Below are 16954 nucleotides of genomic sequence, written 5' to 3'. Positions count from 1 at the left end.
CAATCATCTGTGGTGATTTTCAAGTGCATACATTAATAATAATAACTTACACACAGATAAATGCAACAATTTTATTGTAAAATTTCACAGCTATGTGCAATTCCCTTATGAAAAGGATTTTTTTCCAGTACATGTATAGTATATTATGCAGACCCTAACAGGATTGATCAGTGCCCCTTTTATACAATACTCGAGAAATATACATAGATGGTACACAACTAATGTACTGCATGTATGAGAATCATATGAAATTTATTTTCTTGTTTGATACCTTTTACTGAGCTTTAGAATTCCAGTGCTTATTTTGTTTTCTGCAGTTTGACAAAATACATAACAATAGAAAATATCTACATGTGCTGTTCACATATGTCATATTTGTGGGTCCCAAAAGAAGTAAAACCACGTTCTCCAAAAAAAGAAAGAAAAAAAAGAAAAGTGAAATAAAATTCAACGCAGGCAAAGGACTGAGGCCGGATGAGACGATGCTTGATTTGGTCCCTTTTTGGAATGAAAGATATTTAACATGCACACAACCTCCCTTACACCTTTGTTTCTCTGCATTTACAATTGAGTGCACAACAAATTAATAACGAAACTATAACCATGATGGGAAAAATATAAAAAAAAAGTGTATTTATTTTCTGCACAACTGTTCAAACACAAGACATGCGTGGTTATAAGTAGCCTACTATGGATTTTTACACTGAGTCTGAAATAAAGTCAAAAATATCCCACAGTTCACCCTGACGCTATCGTTCATTTATTCTTTTAGCTAACTGCTCGGCATTCGAGGACGCACATGTTTCTTGCTTGGTCAGATATTGTCTTCGTAGTTTTAGTTATGTAGGGTATGAAATTTAAAACTGAAAACACTTCCAAAAAAAAAAAAAACAGAGAGAAAACAAACTGAAAGTCATTGCCTGAGCACCTGAATGTCCACGTGTGGGGGAGCATCAATGTGGCTGCGTTAAACAGAACATTCATATTTCTTCCACAAAATGGATTCTATGGATCACAAATGACATTATAGTTTGATATTCTCTATTGCATGTGAGTCAGTTTGGCACTTTGTAAGCTCTAATCACTCTCTTATGCTTTTTTTTTTTTTTTTTAATTAATACAACTAAACCCTACTGATGACCTGTCTACTTATGACACACATACGTTCTGAAAGATGAGAGCGGTATGAGAACACTCAGGACATGTGTAGACGACTAAGTGGCAGCTTCGGAACACAACGGGACCACCATCGAATTCAAAAAGAGAAACGAGTCCGGGGACTAGCAGTTATAAAGGGAAGGTGAATATGGTAGCATCATAATAACTAATGCTTTATTAATGATGGCAAATATCAAGCTCAATGGAAATCAGAGGTGGAAAGAATTCATAGTCACCTAAACAAGCAAATGTTCTTCTGGTGGCTTGGGAACAGTGTTTGTTTATATATATATATATATATATATATATATATATATATATATATATGTGTGTGTGTGTGTGTTTATGTATATTTTTTTCTCATTTGAAAAAATATTTAAAACTACTACTCAGAAGCTGCACAACAGATAATGTTGCAACTCACTAATTCAACAGATAAAACAGTTTGACAGGCCTTTGTGAGAACAGTGTACATCGATCACAACATAGAAAAACACAGGATAAATAAGCACGAGCTCAATCGACATATAGATGTGTCCTTGATAGAAATGTTTTTTTTTTTTTTCCTTTTTGTAGGGGCTATTTGAACATTTCTTCCGATAAAATAAATAAATACCATTGATGAATAAATAAATAAATACCCATTCCCCAGAATTATCCAGCATAATACAATAAGTCTAATATATTGTATGTTGACATACTGTGACAATGCTGAAATTACAAAATATATACCCTTTTTACAAAATCCCAAGGGCTTAGACGTGTGTTTTCTTCCTTGTATAATTTATGTACATAAATAATGTGATTTACACCCATTCTGTGAGAGATTACAAATCATACTGAAGCACTGTCTCCATGTTTTGCATACCAGAGTCTATCAAAACTGATCTTTCATGGGCTGTTGTTTTTTTTTGTTTTTTTTTTTTGAAGCGCATTATATATTACACAACATTATACACAAGATTTACAATTCAGATGCTTTTTCGCTGTGTTCTCTGCTCGCGTCACACAACAGTTGGCATTCAAAGCAGATGAACGCAAAAATAAAATCAAGTGAAAATGAATTTATGTCCAGTGTAGGAACTGAATTTCCACAATGTGTTCATTTACATTCTCAAATTTTTTCTTTCTCTTTGACAGCCAGGAAGTGAGATGCTCTACAATAAGGCTGTTCTTGACAAAAGCAGTTTTTTTTACTTTGGAGCTCTTGGTTGATTTATTTTTGATTCTTTGCGTTTTGTTTTTCTGCTGGATTTCATATATTAGGAGAATGAAACGCTGAACTCGCTATGAACCTTGTGACTGCAGGGATTTCAAAAGAAATCATTCAGCTGTCTGTATTGACGTTAGCATTAAAGTGATGATGAGTTAAATTTTTTAAAACCTCTGGCTTCACAGCTGCAGTTTGATGACAGACTGAAGGGAAAACAAATCAGGTTTTATAGGAAAACCGAACCTATTTCAATGCAACGTCTCTCGTACAACTCTTTCATAGCCACAACACAACATCATATTCATACCTTTCATCATAAATGGAGCAGAGGAGTAGAGGTCAGTGTTGTATAAACTGTAAGCTAATGCTAAGCTAATGGGAGGAAAACAGTTTTTTGGCCTGTAATTTTGAGCTAATCTTCCCTCCTGCATATGAAGATGACCCCTCATCTCCACAAGATGAACTGGCCACATTTTCTTTTTCTTATGAATGAACTTTCCAAATTTCCTAGAAAAACAAAGTAGAATTAAATCTCGAATAATAGTCGACAGTGCTATTTTTTTTTTGTTTGTTTCCATAGCCAACAAAAGAAGACAGTAAAACATATTGATTTTTGTTGTTTTTTTTTTGGCCTGGAAGTTGCATGCAATAAATGTAAACCACTATGTAATAATAAAATATATACAGTTCCTGTACAGTTGAACATTGTCCGTAATCAGCATCACCCCACTCTGACCGCACATGAAAAATGTGATGTCTACATAAGCTATAATAAATTAACAAATTCAATGTTGATTTTTAAAACGACACCGTCCAACCTGACTCTGTTAAAGTGCTTCAGATGTTGAGTTTTGGTAAGAAAAAAGTGAGGATTCATCAGCATTGTCATTTATCGGAGAGATTTGTTTTACTGTCGAAGGAATGCATTTGTCTCACAGCTCAGATCAACATTTTCATGACACATTTTTCAACCGCTTTTTTTCATGCTAGTTAAATGTAATGCTACAACATTTGCACTGTCTGTCACAGTTGAGAACTAAAATCACGAAAATCAAAAGGGATCAAAAAACAAAGGGAAGGAATAAGGGAAGAGCTCAAATCAAATCATTGGGTATTTCAGTGGGTCACCTCTGTCCTTCTGTTAGTGCAGAACTTATAGAGAATGTAAAGAGCTGTGTGATAAGGCTGGATTCACACTCAGGCCTAGAGATAGAGATAGGAAACCCAGTAGACCAGGTTGAAGAGACCAAATGCAGTTGGGAAGAAGATGCGTGCATACGAGTCTATCTTGGCGATGCGGATGTGTAACCTGCCGTGTCGCCAGGCTCCAGAACGACAGTCTTCAAAACAGCAGAAGAAGCTGGTGCAGTCCTTCCCGTCCAGGCACTCGTAGCCATACTCCTCATCTCGCTCCTGCATGTGTGTGGCGTTGTTCATCTGAATGGCTGTTGCAGAGCGTGGGCGGATGTCTACCGTGGGTGTCTGCTTTTAACAGGAAATAAAAAAAAAAAGACATAGTTAGCCACCACAGCCTCAGAGTGCCATTAAGACCTCCCTGACATAACAGGGGACCTAATTTGAGCTGCCATTCTAGCTCTCCCACATCATTTTCTGTCATTAGTAAGCAAAATGCAATTTGCAACTTCAACTTGCAAATGGACCCTTCTTAATGCCAAGAAAATACAAATAGACCAATAACTACCTCTTGTAGTTATAATTAGTGAGACATACAGTGACAAAGGGTCAGTCCCTGTGGAAACCGTGATGCAAATTACATCTTTGGGCTGGGGTATAGCTGGCGGGCGAGGCAATCATAATAATTTCAGAATAAGCGTCCATATTGCTTTAATTATTTAGGCTATATAAAACTAGTGCTGGGCAATGCCACTCCACTTTGATTATGCTGCTGCTGCTGCTCCTGCTGCGCATTAAAAATGTTGATGGCAGTGGATCATCTGTGATATGCACAAACCATTTTTAATGCCCAGTGACTCAAGAAAATACCAGAAATTTGACCTGTAAGGATGCTAAATTAAAAAAAAAAAAATTTACAGGATATAATGTTGTCATGCAAAGCTAAGCTTATGAATGAGCATCTGTTTGCAGAGTCTACCCCTAAATGGATTTAAATAAACCTTCTTTTCATTCTGTGCTCACCACTGGAGGGCACATGCCTTTCATTTGTGAAGAATCCTAAAATAGGACAGTAACGTCAGAGTCTGTGGCCCTGTCATTCCAAAGGCAGACAATAAGTATTCAAATACGTTGTTTTCATCAGCTTTTATCTCAAAATGCCATGCCACCTTTGCACAAATTGGAATTCTGGCTGTTTGGAAGATTAAATGCTTTCACCCTGTTTGGCGGAAATGGAAGGCTCTTTGACCTTGCAGATAAAGTCGGGTGTCAAGCTCGTTATTTAAAGGAAAAAAAGAAAAAAAAAAAGGCACAGATAGTCGAGCGTCCAGCAAAGTTCAACTTCTAAGAATTTCACGGCTGCTGCTTTCCCTAAAAAAAAAAAAAAAAAGTACCAGTAGCTGAAATTTAATTTGTTCTCTATCTTTTTTCTTAATAACCAATAATCTATGCGTGACTGTTCTACCATCATTCACAGCTATCAGCTTTCTCCTATGAGAACAGTCCTATGTGGTTATCCATCAGTGTATTTTGTAATTGCAACAAACTTTTTGGATCTGGAAGTTCATAATACCGGTTTTACTTTTCCCCAATTTTTTTTTTTTTTGTATCTACAAGGGCATGCTTACTGCAAAAAAAAAAAAAAATAGGTCACTGGAGTTTTACTTTGAACATAACATTATCTGCTGTAAGCATGCATCCTCAAAAACAAGCTTAAAATATTTAAACTTGGTTTAACGCTTCATTCCCTACAGCTTCTCATTTTGCCCCACAAGTGCACAAACCTGTTATCCCTTTGAAAATGATACATAACCACAAACAAAAGCAAAACAAAAGCAAAAAAAAAAGAAAAAAAAAGGACCACGGGTTAACCAAAACGGGTTAGTTTCAGCATTTTTGTCCTTCTTACTGGACAGCATGTTGAGCTAATGAGGGGATTAGCAGAGAGCAGGTTATGACTCAGTTCTCAAAGGGGGATTGGTTGCACTGGAGGCAGTGTGGTGGAAGCTCAAGCAGAAGGAGCATTAACAGCATCCTGCCACATGGCCTGGTCAAGCTGGGCTGTGCCGACTTGGTGTTAGCAAAAAAACCAAACAAACAGAACCCAAAAAACAAAGAAACAACACAGTGGCGTTGGCAACTTTAACTGGCTGAAAATAGACAACCTCTAAAAAAAAGAACACAATGGTGCAATCCTTTATCTGTCTCGTGTTGAATATTTGATGTTACCATGTTCATGTAGGTGGATTTAGACGCGAGAAAATCAAACTTATCTGACTTCAGGAAAATATTCCTCCTAGTGAATAATTGATGTGGACCTGCATGTGTGGAAAAGCAGATTCGTCTTTGACTTGTGTGTGAGTTTAAATTTAGATCTTGTGCCCACCCACCTCGGGTGGTTCGTGTGTCTTTAAAGATTACCGTGTGTTTATCTTTGAATGGACCTCCAACTCTAATTAGACTTAAGACAGTGCAGGGGTTGTCTGTTTCAGTCTGTTAAGGCTCTGCTGACTCTGTAGGAAGCGTCAGGTTGAGAAGCCCACCAAACACAGAGGTAGAGATTTACTGGCAGGAAGAGGGAAAAGAGGAGGAAGCTTTTTGCAGCAGCTACTAGTTCACTGTGGTTACAACAACATGAGTGAAACAGGACAGAGGGAGCCAGAATGAGTCCACACATGGGCCTGGACCGTTACATTCCTCTGGACACGGGATGTGTGGGAGGCTTATTTGAATTATAAAAACTGCATAAGTATGTCTGGCTGGCTGCCTCCGCACTGTGCACTACAGAGCGCACATTTTTAATGTTTTCTCTGAAACCTATTTAGTAACTGAGGAGGTGTACAATAAGAATGCAGGTAGAAAAAGGAGTAAAAGGCGCTTTTTTTTTTTTTTTTGCAGTAGAACAGACACTAAAGCAGTGAGGTGCTAGAGGCTCAAAGAGCCAAAATGCAGCAGACACATGCAGTCAGACACAGGCAATATACCTTTGAGGAAAAGAGCCGGAGGAGCTTTTGTCCAGACAGGAAACAAAGAATATGTGGAATTGAATAACAGAGTAACATAAAAAAGAAAAAGATAAACAGAGAACAAAAATGTCCATTAAATAAAACAGAAACACAAACATAATGCATGAAAGCTACAAGTTCCATCATACCTAACTCAAAATGGAAAGAGAGAAGAGGAGATATACTGTAGAGACATTCATGGTATGAACAGACACAGGGAGAATGATGCATGGTGGGATATATACTGTATGTTCCACACAATCTTCTTATGCCACGATCACCTTTGGGAAAATTTCACGCATGCAGAACTGGGAAGGAAAAATCTATACACATATTCCCTGTGAGTGTGACTGTGCCAGTGGCAACTGAAGGCTTCTCCATTGAGAAATCCAACACATCATTTAACAGGGTTCATACACACTTGGAGAAGTGCATTTCCATGACAGTTCCACCACTTTGAGCACAACTCTGATAAGTCTGATTTTACAGGAAAAATTCAGAGATCTTCCACACTCCATCTCAAATGGACTCCAAATAGTCGGACATTTAGGTACCTCCATGACTTTTCCAAAATTTCCAGGCTTGCTTTTTTCTTATTTCATTACTTTTCAAGGTATTTCAGGACTGTATGAACCCTGTTTGCTGTATTATACTGTACCAGCAATTGAAAAATTAGAAAGAGCCTAATCAAGCATTCCTGTGGTGTCTGGAATGTATAACTGAAAAAAATTAACATTCTCATTTGTGCTAATTCATGACTGCATTCTACAATAAATGAAGTATTTCAACTCATATGAAGGATCTTATGATCCAAACCCTCTCTCCTTTTTTAAACCGAAATCAAACCAGTTTACACAACCTGAAAGAAAAAAATTCAACTTTTGGATGCATATTTTTTTTTCCTTTTACCATCATTTCCTTATCTTCATGTATTCATGAAGACCTGAAGAATCAGAAGCCCGCCTTTACATGCATACGACCTGCTGCTCGCATCTTGGCAAGTCATGCAGAGAACCTAAAAAAGCCCCTTTGAGATCGAAAACTGGCTTTACACCTTCCACTTCATTATTCATTTATTCATCCACGAGACACTCAGACCATGTAGTTACAGGGGCTGAAAGTAGTGTGCCCCACTTTCCCTGAAGTTCCAGTTCAATACTTCTTTTCACCCACAGTATACGTAGATATTAAAGTCTGAATATCTTTGAGGTCTCGTGGATCCAGATTAAAGAAATTCCATAACTTCAAAGCTGGATCTCATTTACAACAACCCTTAAAAGAAGAAGACAAGTTGGTTAAAAATGCGAAGAAAAACAAAACCTTCTCACAGCATAGACATTTCTGGAACTTAACGCTAAACGATTGGGGAGAATAATAGTTTATTCAGTTGGTGAGAGATCGTTGCTCATCAACCAAGCAGCTCTCTCTCTCTCTCTCTCTCTCTCGCTCCAGACCTATATGAAGCTGACTCACATGTCATGTGACATGGGTCTAAATTACAGCGGTAACAGATGTGTGGGGGATTAGGCTAAGGTCTGAGCTGAATGCCTCGCTCATTGAGTAATTTAAGGTCCCTGGGAAGATGCTCCCTTAGGGATAGTGAGCAGTGTATTGCTTTTTCTCTGAGGCTTATCCTTGTGGTGCAGTACACTGGGGGAGGGACACAGTATGTCAGCAATCCGTGAACCTTCACCTAAATAAAGAACAAAGTAAACAGCGCATGATATTACACATACAAATACATCAAAACTACATAGTGAGTAGATAAAACGAGCAACATCCCTTCCTGCTTCCTCTAGTTTCAGAAAGACGCTCACCGGGTTTTTCTTCTTCTTGTCCTTTTTGGCACTTGGCTTCCTGTTGCTGACAAAGTAGTGCAATGTGCCGTACTCTATTAGTGCAGCAAAGACGAAGATGAAGCAGACAGACACAAACAGGTCCATGGCGGTCACATAGGATACTTTTGGAAGAGATTTCCTGGCTATGGTACTCAGTGTGGTCATGGTCAGCACGGTGGTGATGCCTGGTGATGAGAGCACAGCAAGTCAGATCTGCAACTAAAGGGAAACAATTCATTTATACTGTACTTCTTTCTACCTGCATCATCTGACAGCACTCTTTGTATTGCCTCCTTATTATATTTGAATATGGAGTGAGAGTGCCTCTCTGTTTTTTAAGGTAAAGAAGCTTAAACAACACAGGAAAGACGAGAAGGATACTTTGGATGTCTATTAAAAAAAACTCTACTTCAGAAATTTGCATGTTAGTATATATTTCTTTTTCACGTAGTCGTGTGCTTTTACATTTTTCAATTTAAGAACATGTTTACTGTCCAGTGGGAAAGAAATAAAATCAAAATAATATTTCGGAGGGAAACAATTTCTGTATTTTATTTTAGAGGGAAACAAACAAAAGTTCTGAGTTTATTTTGAAAAAGAAACTTAAAAAAAAAAAAGTAAAACTTGTGATAATACACATTAGAACATACTTACAAATAATTGGAATGGTTTTATTTTACAAGACTATCAGAATTTTTTTGTTCAAAGCAACAATGCGGTATAGAAATATGGAATCTTTTTTTTTTTTTAGATGTCATGATTTATAAAAGAGGATGAATGGTGGCTGTTTAATTGCGAGCTCTTAACGGATAGATGCGCACGAGGGAGGAGTGAGCAGCTGTTTTACACTCCTCACACCCACATACTGTACTACTTTACGTTTCAGCTGTCAGTGACCACCAACGCTGACATACTACAGTCCGTCATCCACCAGCTGGTAACCCCCCCCCCCCCCCCCATTTACCCACTAATGACGGCGGGATGATGACAACACTGATCCAGCAGATTAGCACTTCCATCAGTAGCAACACCAACAAACATGACCACCTATTGTCTTGTACACAGGAGATGATTTATGTCTAAATTCAAAAGTCTACTCTAAGATTAATGTTGCAATGTTATGAGTGAATTGGAATATTTCTGGGTGGCATTGGAGGATTAAGAATTATGTCATCTGCATTAATCCGCTCCCAAACCACCTGGCTGCTTGTACCTCCCGTATAATCTTTCAAAGAGGAAATTAAGATATTTGAGTCTTAGCACAATATCAGCTGAGATTTAATTGTGTTATTATTTCGACTGCAAATCATAACGTGAGCTGCAAAGGCTCGAGAAAACAAAGCGACCTGTTTTTGGACATTAATGACAATTTAATGACGGTTTGTGCCTGCGGGGATTGTTTTAGGTCCAGTAATGCTGGCTAATGATCAGATTGGATTTAAGGTCAAGATTGAGAGTCTTATGAAAGCTGACTAGGGAAAATAGAGGAAACTATCACAGATGAGCATGAAAGGATGTCAACGGGACGCAAAGGGCAAGTTCAAAGGCTGACAAATTTCCTTGATATCTCCCCACTTTTGCACTCTTTTGAGTTCTGTGTCCTTCTTTTGCATTCAGTTAAGCAGCCGTCTACATTATTATTGTGCTGAGGCTGCATCTCAGCATCTTCCCTGCTGTATTGTATAATTAATGCCTCATTAAGGCATGCATGGAAACACGTGCCAGGATAGGGTCTTCTAATCAAGATGGACTAGATTCCTTAGCAACTGCCGTGTCTCAGAGGGGGGAAGAGGAGGGGAAAGGATGGTGAAAGAGAAGACAAAAACACTGAAGAAGTCTAAGTAGACTGCTTTTCAAAGTGAGCTGGTGTGTTAGCACCACGGGCAGCATGGCTAATGAACCAAAGAGGTATGACAGCAGCATATGTTTGTTTGGGCTAGGTAGAGCGATCAGAGCTAACGTGAAAGCTCTGCTGAGGCTTGATGAGCAGCTACAGAGTAGAAGAAGCTTAAACAACATTGGTCTTGTTCGTACTGCCTGCTGTCAGCCTATACCTCAAATTATGAAATCTTTTGCTTTTGTTCACCTAATGATGTCCTGGCTGGTACTGCATCCTTGTTGATCCAGAATGAGACCCAGGACAGAACAACAATGAGAGTGCAGGGGATGTAGGTCTGGATGGTGAAGTAACCCATTCTCCTGCTCAGGTCAAAGAAGACGGTCAGCACCACATAGTCCCCTAGAAGAGGAGAAAACCAAAGTTTAAGATCGAAAATTTCATTTTAATTACACATCACACTCTACCATTTTACTATCAACACACAAAACACAAACATATATTGAATAAACTGTTAAAATACGGAGTTGTCAAACCAAAATTTCCCTGCATGTTTGCCAAAGCCAAGTGGAGCTCGAACCCTGCGAGATCTCAAATAAAACAAATTGAGCTGGAGCCAGTCTTGCTTGGCCACACACAAAACCCCCTCGTCTCTCGCCAGTAGTTTGCTGGAACATGAACACCAGCATCCAGCTGATGAGCCGTCCCTGGGCCGACTGTCTGACCCCAGCAGATGTGGGGTGTTAAGAAGCCGAGGGTAGCCGAGCCAACATAGACCTGACCCTGACAATATGGATCATCTGGCCTGCCTGTTTAAAATGCAAGCTAAGCATACACACACCCACACTTGCAATTAAGGTGAACCAGGATCAAACCCCGAAACACTCATTAAACACATTCTGATGGCGTCACCACCAGCTTGACAATACACACATTCTTCACTTCCTGTCATCTTGAACCAGAACTGTTCACGTTAATGCACTCAATGTACATATGTTTGAGTGGGATGGGTTCACATTCATTGCTTTAAAATCATAATTTGCTATTCAGTAAGCAAAAAACTTTGCCCGACATCGTCAAACCAAATCACAACTGCGTAAGCAGCTAAAACGTGAGTAAGCAGATTCGTCTGGTCTTCCAAAACTTGGGCTGACAGCCAAACCTTTCATCTCCGTTTTATAGACTCAACCAATTACAAAGTGGCCAATAAAAGCTATGAGATACGGATGGATAGAAGAAAAAAAAAATCCTGCATCAGGAAAACCTTTGGAGAGGCGAATACTGGTCAGTAAATTAGGGACAGAAATAAAAAGAAATGAAGGTAGACGCAAACAGCTCTAGGAAAAAGATTGATGATTAGAGGGCAAAGCCATGCTTCATCTCTTTATTTGCTTTCATAGAAAGTAGAGTTTTTCTCTATAATTTTAATGTAATGCCTGCAATAATGCACGAATAACAGTTTTTTTTAAGAAGGACACTGATGTATTAAGGTAATGGTAAAGCAATATTTCAGTAATGCTGCAGTACTTCTACTCGAGTACAGATTGTCAGAGGTCTCTTCCCCCCCCGTCCTTAGCCAACTTCCTACGTCGCGACCTGTTTCTAAGGGTTGAATGGCGGTCCAATGTCGGCCTCCAGCTCAGTCAGATGTCTGCTAATTGATTAACATCAAACTGTTAACAATGTCAGAAACCTCCACTGGCCTCTCACCAGGGCTTGTAACCTGCAGGGCACAAACCCTCTCTGTCTCTCAACTGTCTGTCTATATGTGTGTGTGTGTGTGAGAGCACTGGCAGCACATTGGAATAGTCTGGGTGCAGCTGGGGAATGAACAGCTGGCTAATAATTTTCCTCGTGAGGAAGGGCACACAACAGTTTATTGAAGAACAGCCAACATCTGTGTATTTGTGTGTTAATGAGCGACAGACAGAGAAAGACATGAGGCTGTCAGTGTTTATTATTTCGCTGAACATGTGCGCTCTGTGTGAGTGAGTCCTAATAGAGTCTGGACGGAGAACAAGTCTTTGTGATTTGTCCCAGCATGCACCTCTGTTCACCCAGCCATTGATAGCATCATTAAATAAACAAAGTACAATAACCCCAGCGGCACAGCCATAGATGCTCATATCACCACGTGTGTTTTCTGCTGAGGCAGGCAAGTGCATGGTATATTTAAGTAGAGGCCTAAGTGTGTAGGAGTATGGGAAACACATGAAGGCAACACTCGGGGGTCCTGCAGCACGTTATTTTCTTTTTATGAACATTACATTAGCCCAAAACGAAGATCCCTGGCAGCTGACAAACTGCCAATTAATACACTTATTTTAGCTATGTCAGCAGCACAAAGCCCACTTCACATTTCCTCAGGCTCTAAATATAATGGGCTTTCCACAGGGGTGAGGTCGGATGGTATAAGACCCTCCTGCCATGCGCTTCTCTTCATCTGCTTGCTAGTTTCATTATAGGCCACAGCACTTGCCAGGAGGACACTTTATGGAGGTGTTATCGACCGATGCCCTCCATTCTAGCGAGATGATGTATCAGTGTCTGACCGCCTGCAATTACGGCTGGGTAGTAATGTTGTCAGTTTGTTAATGACTTCCTGATTCCACTTACGATCAAATGGTTTCCAGTCCCTCACCCCACATTATCGTATGAAGAACAAATAGATTAGTGCTTCAGACAAACTGTCGCAACACAAATAGTGGCATATGTGAACAGGTCGCATTGCAGAAATATCCAAAGAGTTGGTACTAGACTGCCTACTTGTGTGAAATATTGTATAATTCTTGAAAAGTGGTGGATCGGTTATGATATGTGGTTATGCTCAGAAGAGGTGGCAGAATTGAGTAAGTAATTAATAACTGGGAAGTTGAGACTTTTAGGAAAACAGGGCTGTCAATGAAGAGTAAAGGTGCATTTAATTAAAAAAAAAACAAAAAAAACCTGATCAGAAAATACAGAAAAACAGGGCTGTGGTATTTGCCTTTGTTCAAAAGGTAGAAAACCTACAACAACCAAAAGACACTAGGTTTGTCTTCCTTGGCCACTCCCATGCTTTTCACGCTATATCAGGAAGGACTTGTGTGAGGTCACTGGAGGCGTTCCCAGTGTGTGAGCCATAAGAAAGACCCACATGTGACCCCTGTGTGAGGGACCCCAGAGACAGGTGAAGCACTGGACTGTGGGGCAACCTAGGCATGACAGAAGTGCGGTGGAGGATGCACGAGGGACTTGTACGCGTGACGCGCTTGGGCACACTTCCCAAAGGGAACAGTCGTGTGACCGATAGCCGTCATCTCGGTCAAATATGCACTCTGGCTGGCATTCCAACGAGCTTGGTTCTTCTGTGGTCAGTGAGCACGTTTGGTATTTTGTCGACCTGAGTGAGGAGACTTCTCCCTACCTCTGCCACACTCTATATAATCTTCAGATAGTTTGTGTAGCTCACTCTCCTCAGGTTGAATACCGTATTAAAGGTATCAACTAATTCCTTCCAATTCCACCTGAGTTTTTGCAACTGTATATTTCTATAGGTTGGGAAGAAATGTTGGGTTTGGGGTGCATTATTGCTCATTTTAATAGACTTGTATATGGCCTTCACTGCAAACTTCTTCCCGAGTGTATTTATACATACCGCTGTGTGTGTGGGATGAGAAGTCTCCTGTTTATCTCTCATAACACTGCAGCTGGGATATGGAGGCATCCAAGTCTTTGTTCATTTGTTCCACCTAATGGGAGCCCTAAAATAATCTTAGCTTGAACTCCCCATCTGTCAACGTGAACAGAGATTGTTCGCACTCTGCTCACGGGGTCTACAGAAAGCTCTCTCCTCTGAGGCTCTTAGCACTGAGGTCAAATGTACCTTCAGTGGCTCAAAAAAGAAGCTGTCATACATGATGCTACGATCTCACAGGCTTGTCATCCTTCAGCGGGTTCATTATGTCAGGTTCAAGTGCAAATTTCTCGGTAACAAGATCACAAAAAGATCCTTGTGAAGGCCTTTTGTATGTCAGGCGTTGCCATCAAAACCCCGAAAATTCAAGGATTGTTATTGCTGTAATTACATTGCAATTAAGTCACTTTCTTGCTAATTTGAATGTTGAGAAAAACCTTCTGGAATTCACCAACACAGACAATTCAGCTTCAATTAAGATATGGTTGGAAGTATTCTTATTATGATCATACATTTAATTGGCTTCACCGATTTACTTCAAACTGATGTAATCTACAGAAAGCAATAAAAACTTGGTGGGCACCATCATTAATCAGAAAGCAGAGCTGCTTTGTTGCTAAATGCTGCAGAGACGACGCACTCAACAGAATTGGATACAGAGCAGAGGAAGACAATTACTTCTCCACGAGTCTTGCTCTGAGGTGGAATTACAAAAAGACTTGGAGCACGTGTCATTGCTAGCTTTTGAGCAACAACATTACAAGGTGGAAGACTATTTTTGCGTGTGCTTCACCTCAGGGAGCAGCGGCAGACTCCCGTGGCTCGTAGCTGGTCCGCATGCTCTCAGGTCTGCAGCAACCGTCGACAGCACCAACAGGATTTGTACATTTCCACATTTAGAGAGATGCTTCACATTTACGCACCAGGAACAAGAGCATAACTTCATTGATTATTTAGTTTTCCAACAGGATCGGCATGTCGGGAGCTTCCTTTCGAGTGCAGTTGCTTTTTTTTTTAACAACTTAATGTAAAGAGGCTGCTTTCAGTGACCTTTTATGTGTGCAACAACGTTCCTACATGGTGCACATAGCCCAGAACGTTTAACCAGCAAACAAGAAAACGATAAACTTGGAGGACAGAAGATCCTTGAGTACAGATGAAACTCTCCAGGGGGGAAAGAGTTCAGCATTGAGCTTCTGAAATATTTTTAGACAGAGAAGTGAGAAACAAGTTGTTTCCTCTGCAGAAAATCTGTTTGTTTCTCAAACTTGCCGGATATGCCACCTACAAAGCAGTATGTGGAAGTCAAAGTGAACCTGGCTCTTAGAGAGAATGGGAGAGATTGGTTACATTTGTGTCACGTCCAAAACACATTGATGATTTATGCCCTTAGCGCCACCCACTATACTCATGCCCACAATATTCATAGTTTGAAAGAACTGGCCCCAAAGCCACTTCCACCGTGGCCCTTAGACCTTATACCTTAGATCACTTTAATCAGGGGCTTGATGTTTAATTGCTATTGGAACACAGAAACAGTTCTACGGCTCTGTATTTGAGAGAAGGAGAGCACATTATTGCAGAATGGCCACAGGGGAGATAATAGGAATGAAAAATGGTCATTCAGGATTGCTGACCAGATGAAAAAAAAAAAAAAAAAGAGTCACATGAGAATATCATTCTGCTGGCAGCCAGGCTGTAAATTGGTGTGAATCTGGCTGGGCAGAAGAGACCTAAGGCACATGCTGGCCATCCAATGACGGGAGACAAGCCAGACACATTGCAGAGCTGCTGACAGGCTGTCTTGCTGCCATCCTCTCCTGTCAAGGGTCATCTATATCAGAGGTGACAGCCAATGCTTGCGTGCGTGCGTGCGTGCGTGCGTGTGTATTTGTGAGAAAGACAGGAGGTTTGCTAATGACCGAGGTTATGCCATGGCTGCTTTCCAGGGTCAACAATACTTACAGAGAATGTTAACTCATCACTTTCTGTGACACGACTGAGGGCTATTATGTGATTAACTAGTTACAATGCCTTTTGGATTTTTTTTCCCCCTCCAGGCTTCTGCAGCTTCTCCTACCCGCCAGTGGGTGGCAAGATGATGTCACGACGACAAAGGCACAGCACTGTCATAGTGAGTAACTGCAGCGACACAGCAGCATGATTAAACACCAGACAGACCTACAGAGCCTGATTACTTCGTTGTTAACATTGTGTTTGCTGTGACAGGCGCAGATAATTATCCCACTCTCAGACACACCAGTAGCTCTCAAATTATGAATTATAGCCATTTGTAGGATTTATGACTGTAGGAAGTGTTTTCTTTACCATTATTTCAAGAGCTCAGCAGAAAATAGAAATGTCAGGAAATCAAGTTTTGGGGGTTTTTTTGTTAATTGCCATCTTATTTAAGGCTACAAGCATACTGTTTCTGATATTGAAGATATTTCATTCCACTATCTTCACACAATCAGCAGTAATTTTATTTCCATCAAATCATACAATTAAAAACAAGGCCAGCAATTTCACAAGTTACACCTTTCAGCTCCCTCTCCATTTCGTGCGCGTTCCAGCTTACATCATCTAAAAATGGCTTCATTATTTCTTATTCACACACGAAGGGGAGATGCAATTCACACTCATTACATAAGCTTCCCCTTCTAAAATTCAACACTCGCCTCCCTCGCCTCCGATGTTTGATAAATCACCTTTTTTGGAGGGGTCTTATTCTACCATTTTGGCTGGGTGGACTTCTAGTCAATAAACACTCAGGGCACCGATGGCTCATTTATTTGTGCTTCCATAACAACACGCGAATGTGCAATTCCAATGTGATATTCCCAAAATAAACATCTAATTTAGGGGGAGAGTGAATGTGACGCTGTGGAAAAGACTCTGTATTTTTCCAGGAATATCTAAGTAAAAGGTCTGTTCTGATTTATGATGTCTCGTTCTGTGATATAAAAAACACAAACACAAGAAAAACAGAGATACACTTATAGACACGTTACAGTTTTGCTTATTCTTACCTCTCCTCTTACTGATATGGGAAAAATCTGTGGACTTTTCCTTTTGAAAAAATGACTTGTCATT

At 40.1% G+C, this 16954-nt stretch overlaps 1 protein-coding gene across 4 annotated transcripts in view; it reads right to left on the bottom strand.

The window, feature by feature from the left end:
• Positions 1-849: 849 nt before the first annotated feature.
• Positions 850-16954, bottom strand: part of gabrg2 (gamma-aminobutyric acid type A receptor subunit gamma2) — a 54821-nt gene continuing 38716 nt past the window's right edge. The window contains exons 7-10 of one of the 4 annotated variants that reach the window (XM_086227129.1): positions 10435-10587; positions 8328-8533; positions 6490-6513; positions 850-3853 (exon numbers count right to left, since the gene is read on the bottom strand). In XM_086227129.1, coding sequence (XP_086083255.1) covers positions 3575-3853; positions 6490-6513; positions 8328-8533; positions 10435-10587 — 662 coding nt within the window. In that variant the 3' untranslated portion in view covers positions 850-3574. Of the gene's footprint in view, positions 3857-6489; positions 6514-8327; positions 8534-10434; positions 10588-16954 lie in introns of all 4 variants that reach the window. The other 3 variants (XM_086227127.1, XM_086227130.1, XM_086227131.1) reach the window with 3 other exon arrangements.

This window comes from Aulostomus chinensis, chromosome 15 (genome assembly GCF_037954235.1).
Source record: "Aulostomus chinensis isolate RoL2024-O1b breed Wild chromosome 15, RoL_Achi_v1.0, whole genome shotgun sequence".
NCBI lineage: Eukaryota > Metazoa > Chordata > Actinopteri > Syngnathiformes > Aulostomidae > Aulostomus > Aulostomus chinensis.
Note: the sequence above shows the minus strand (reverse complement) of the source record. Positions and strands in the feature narration are given on the sequence as shown.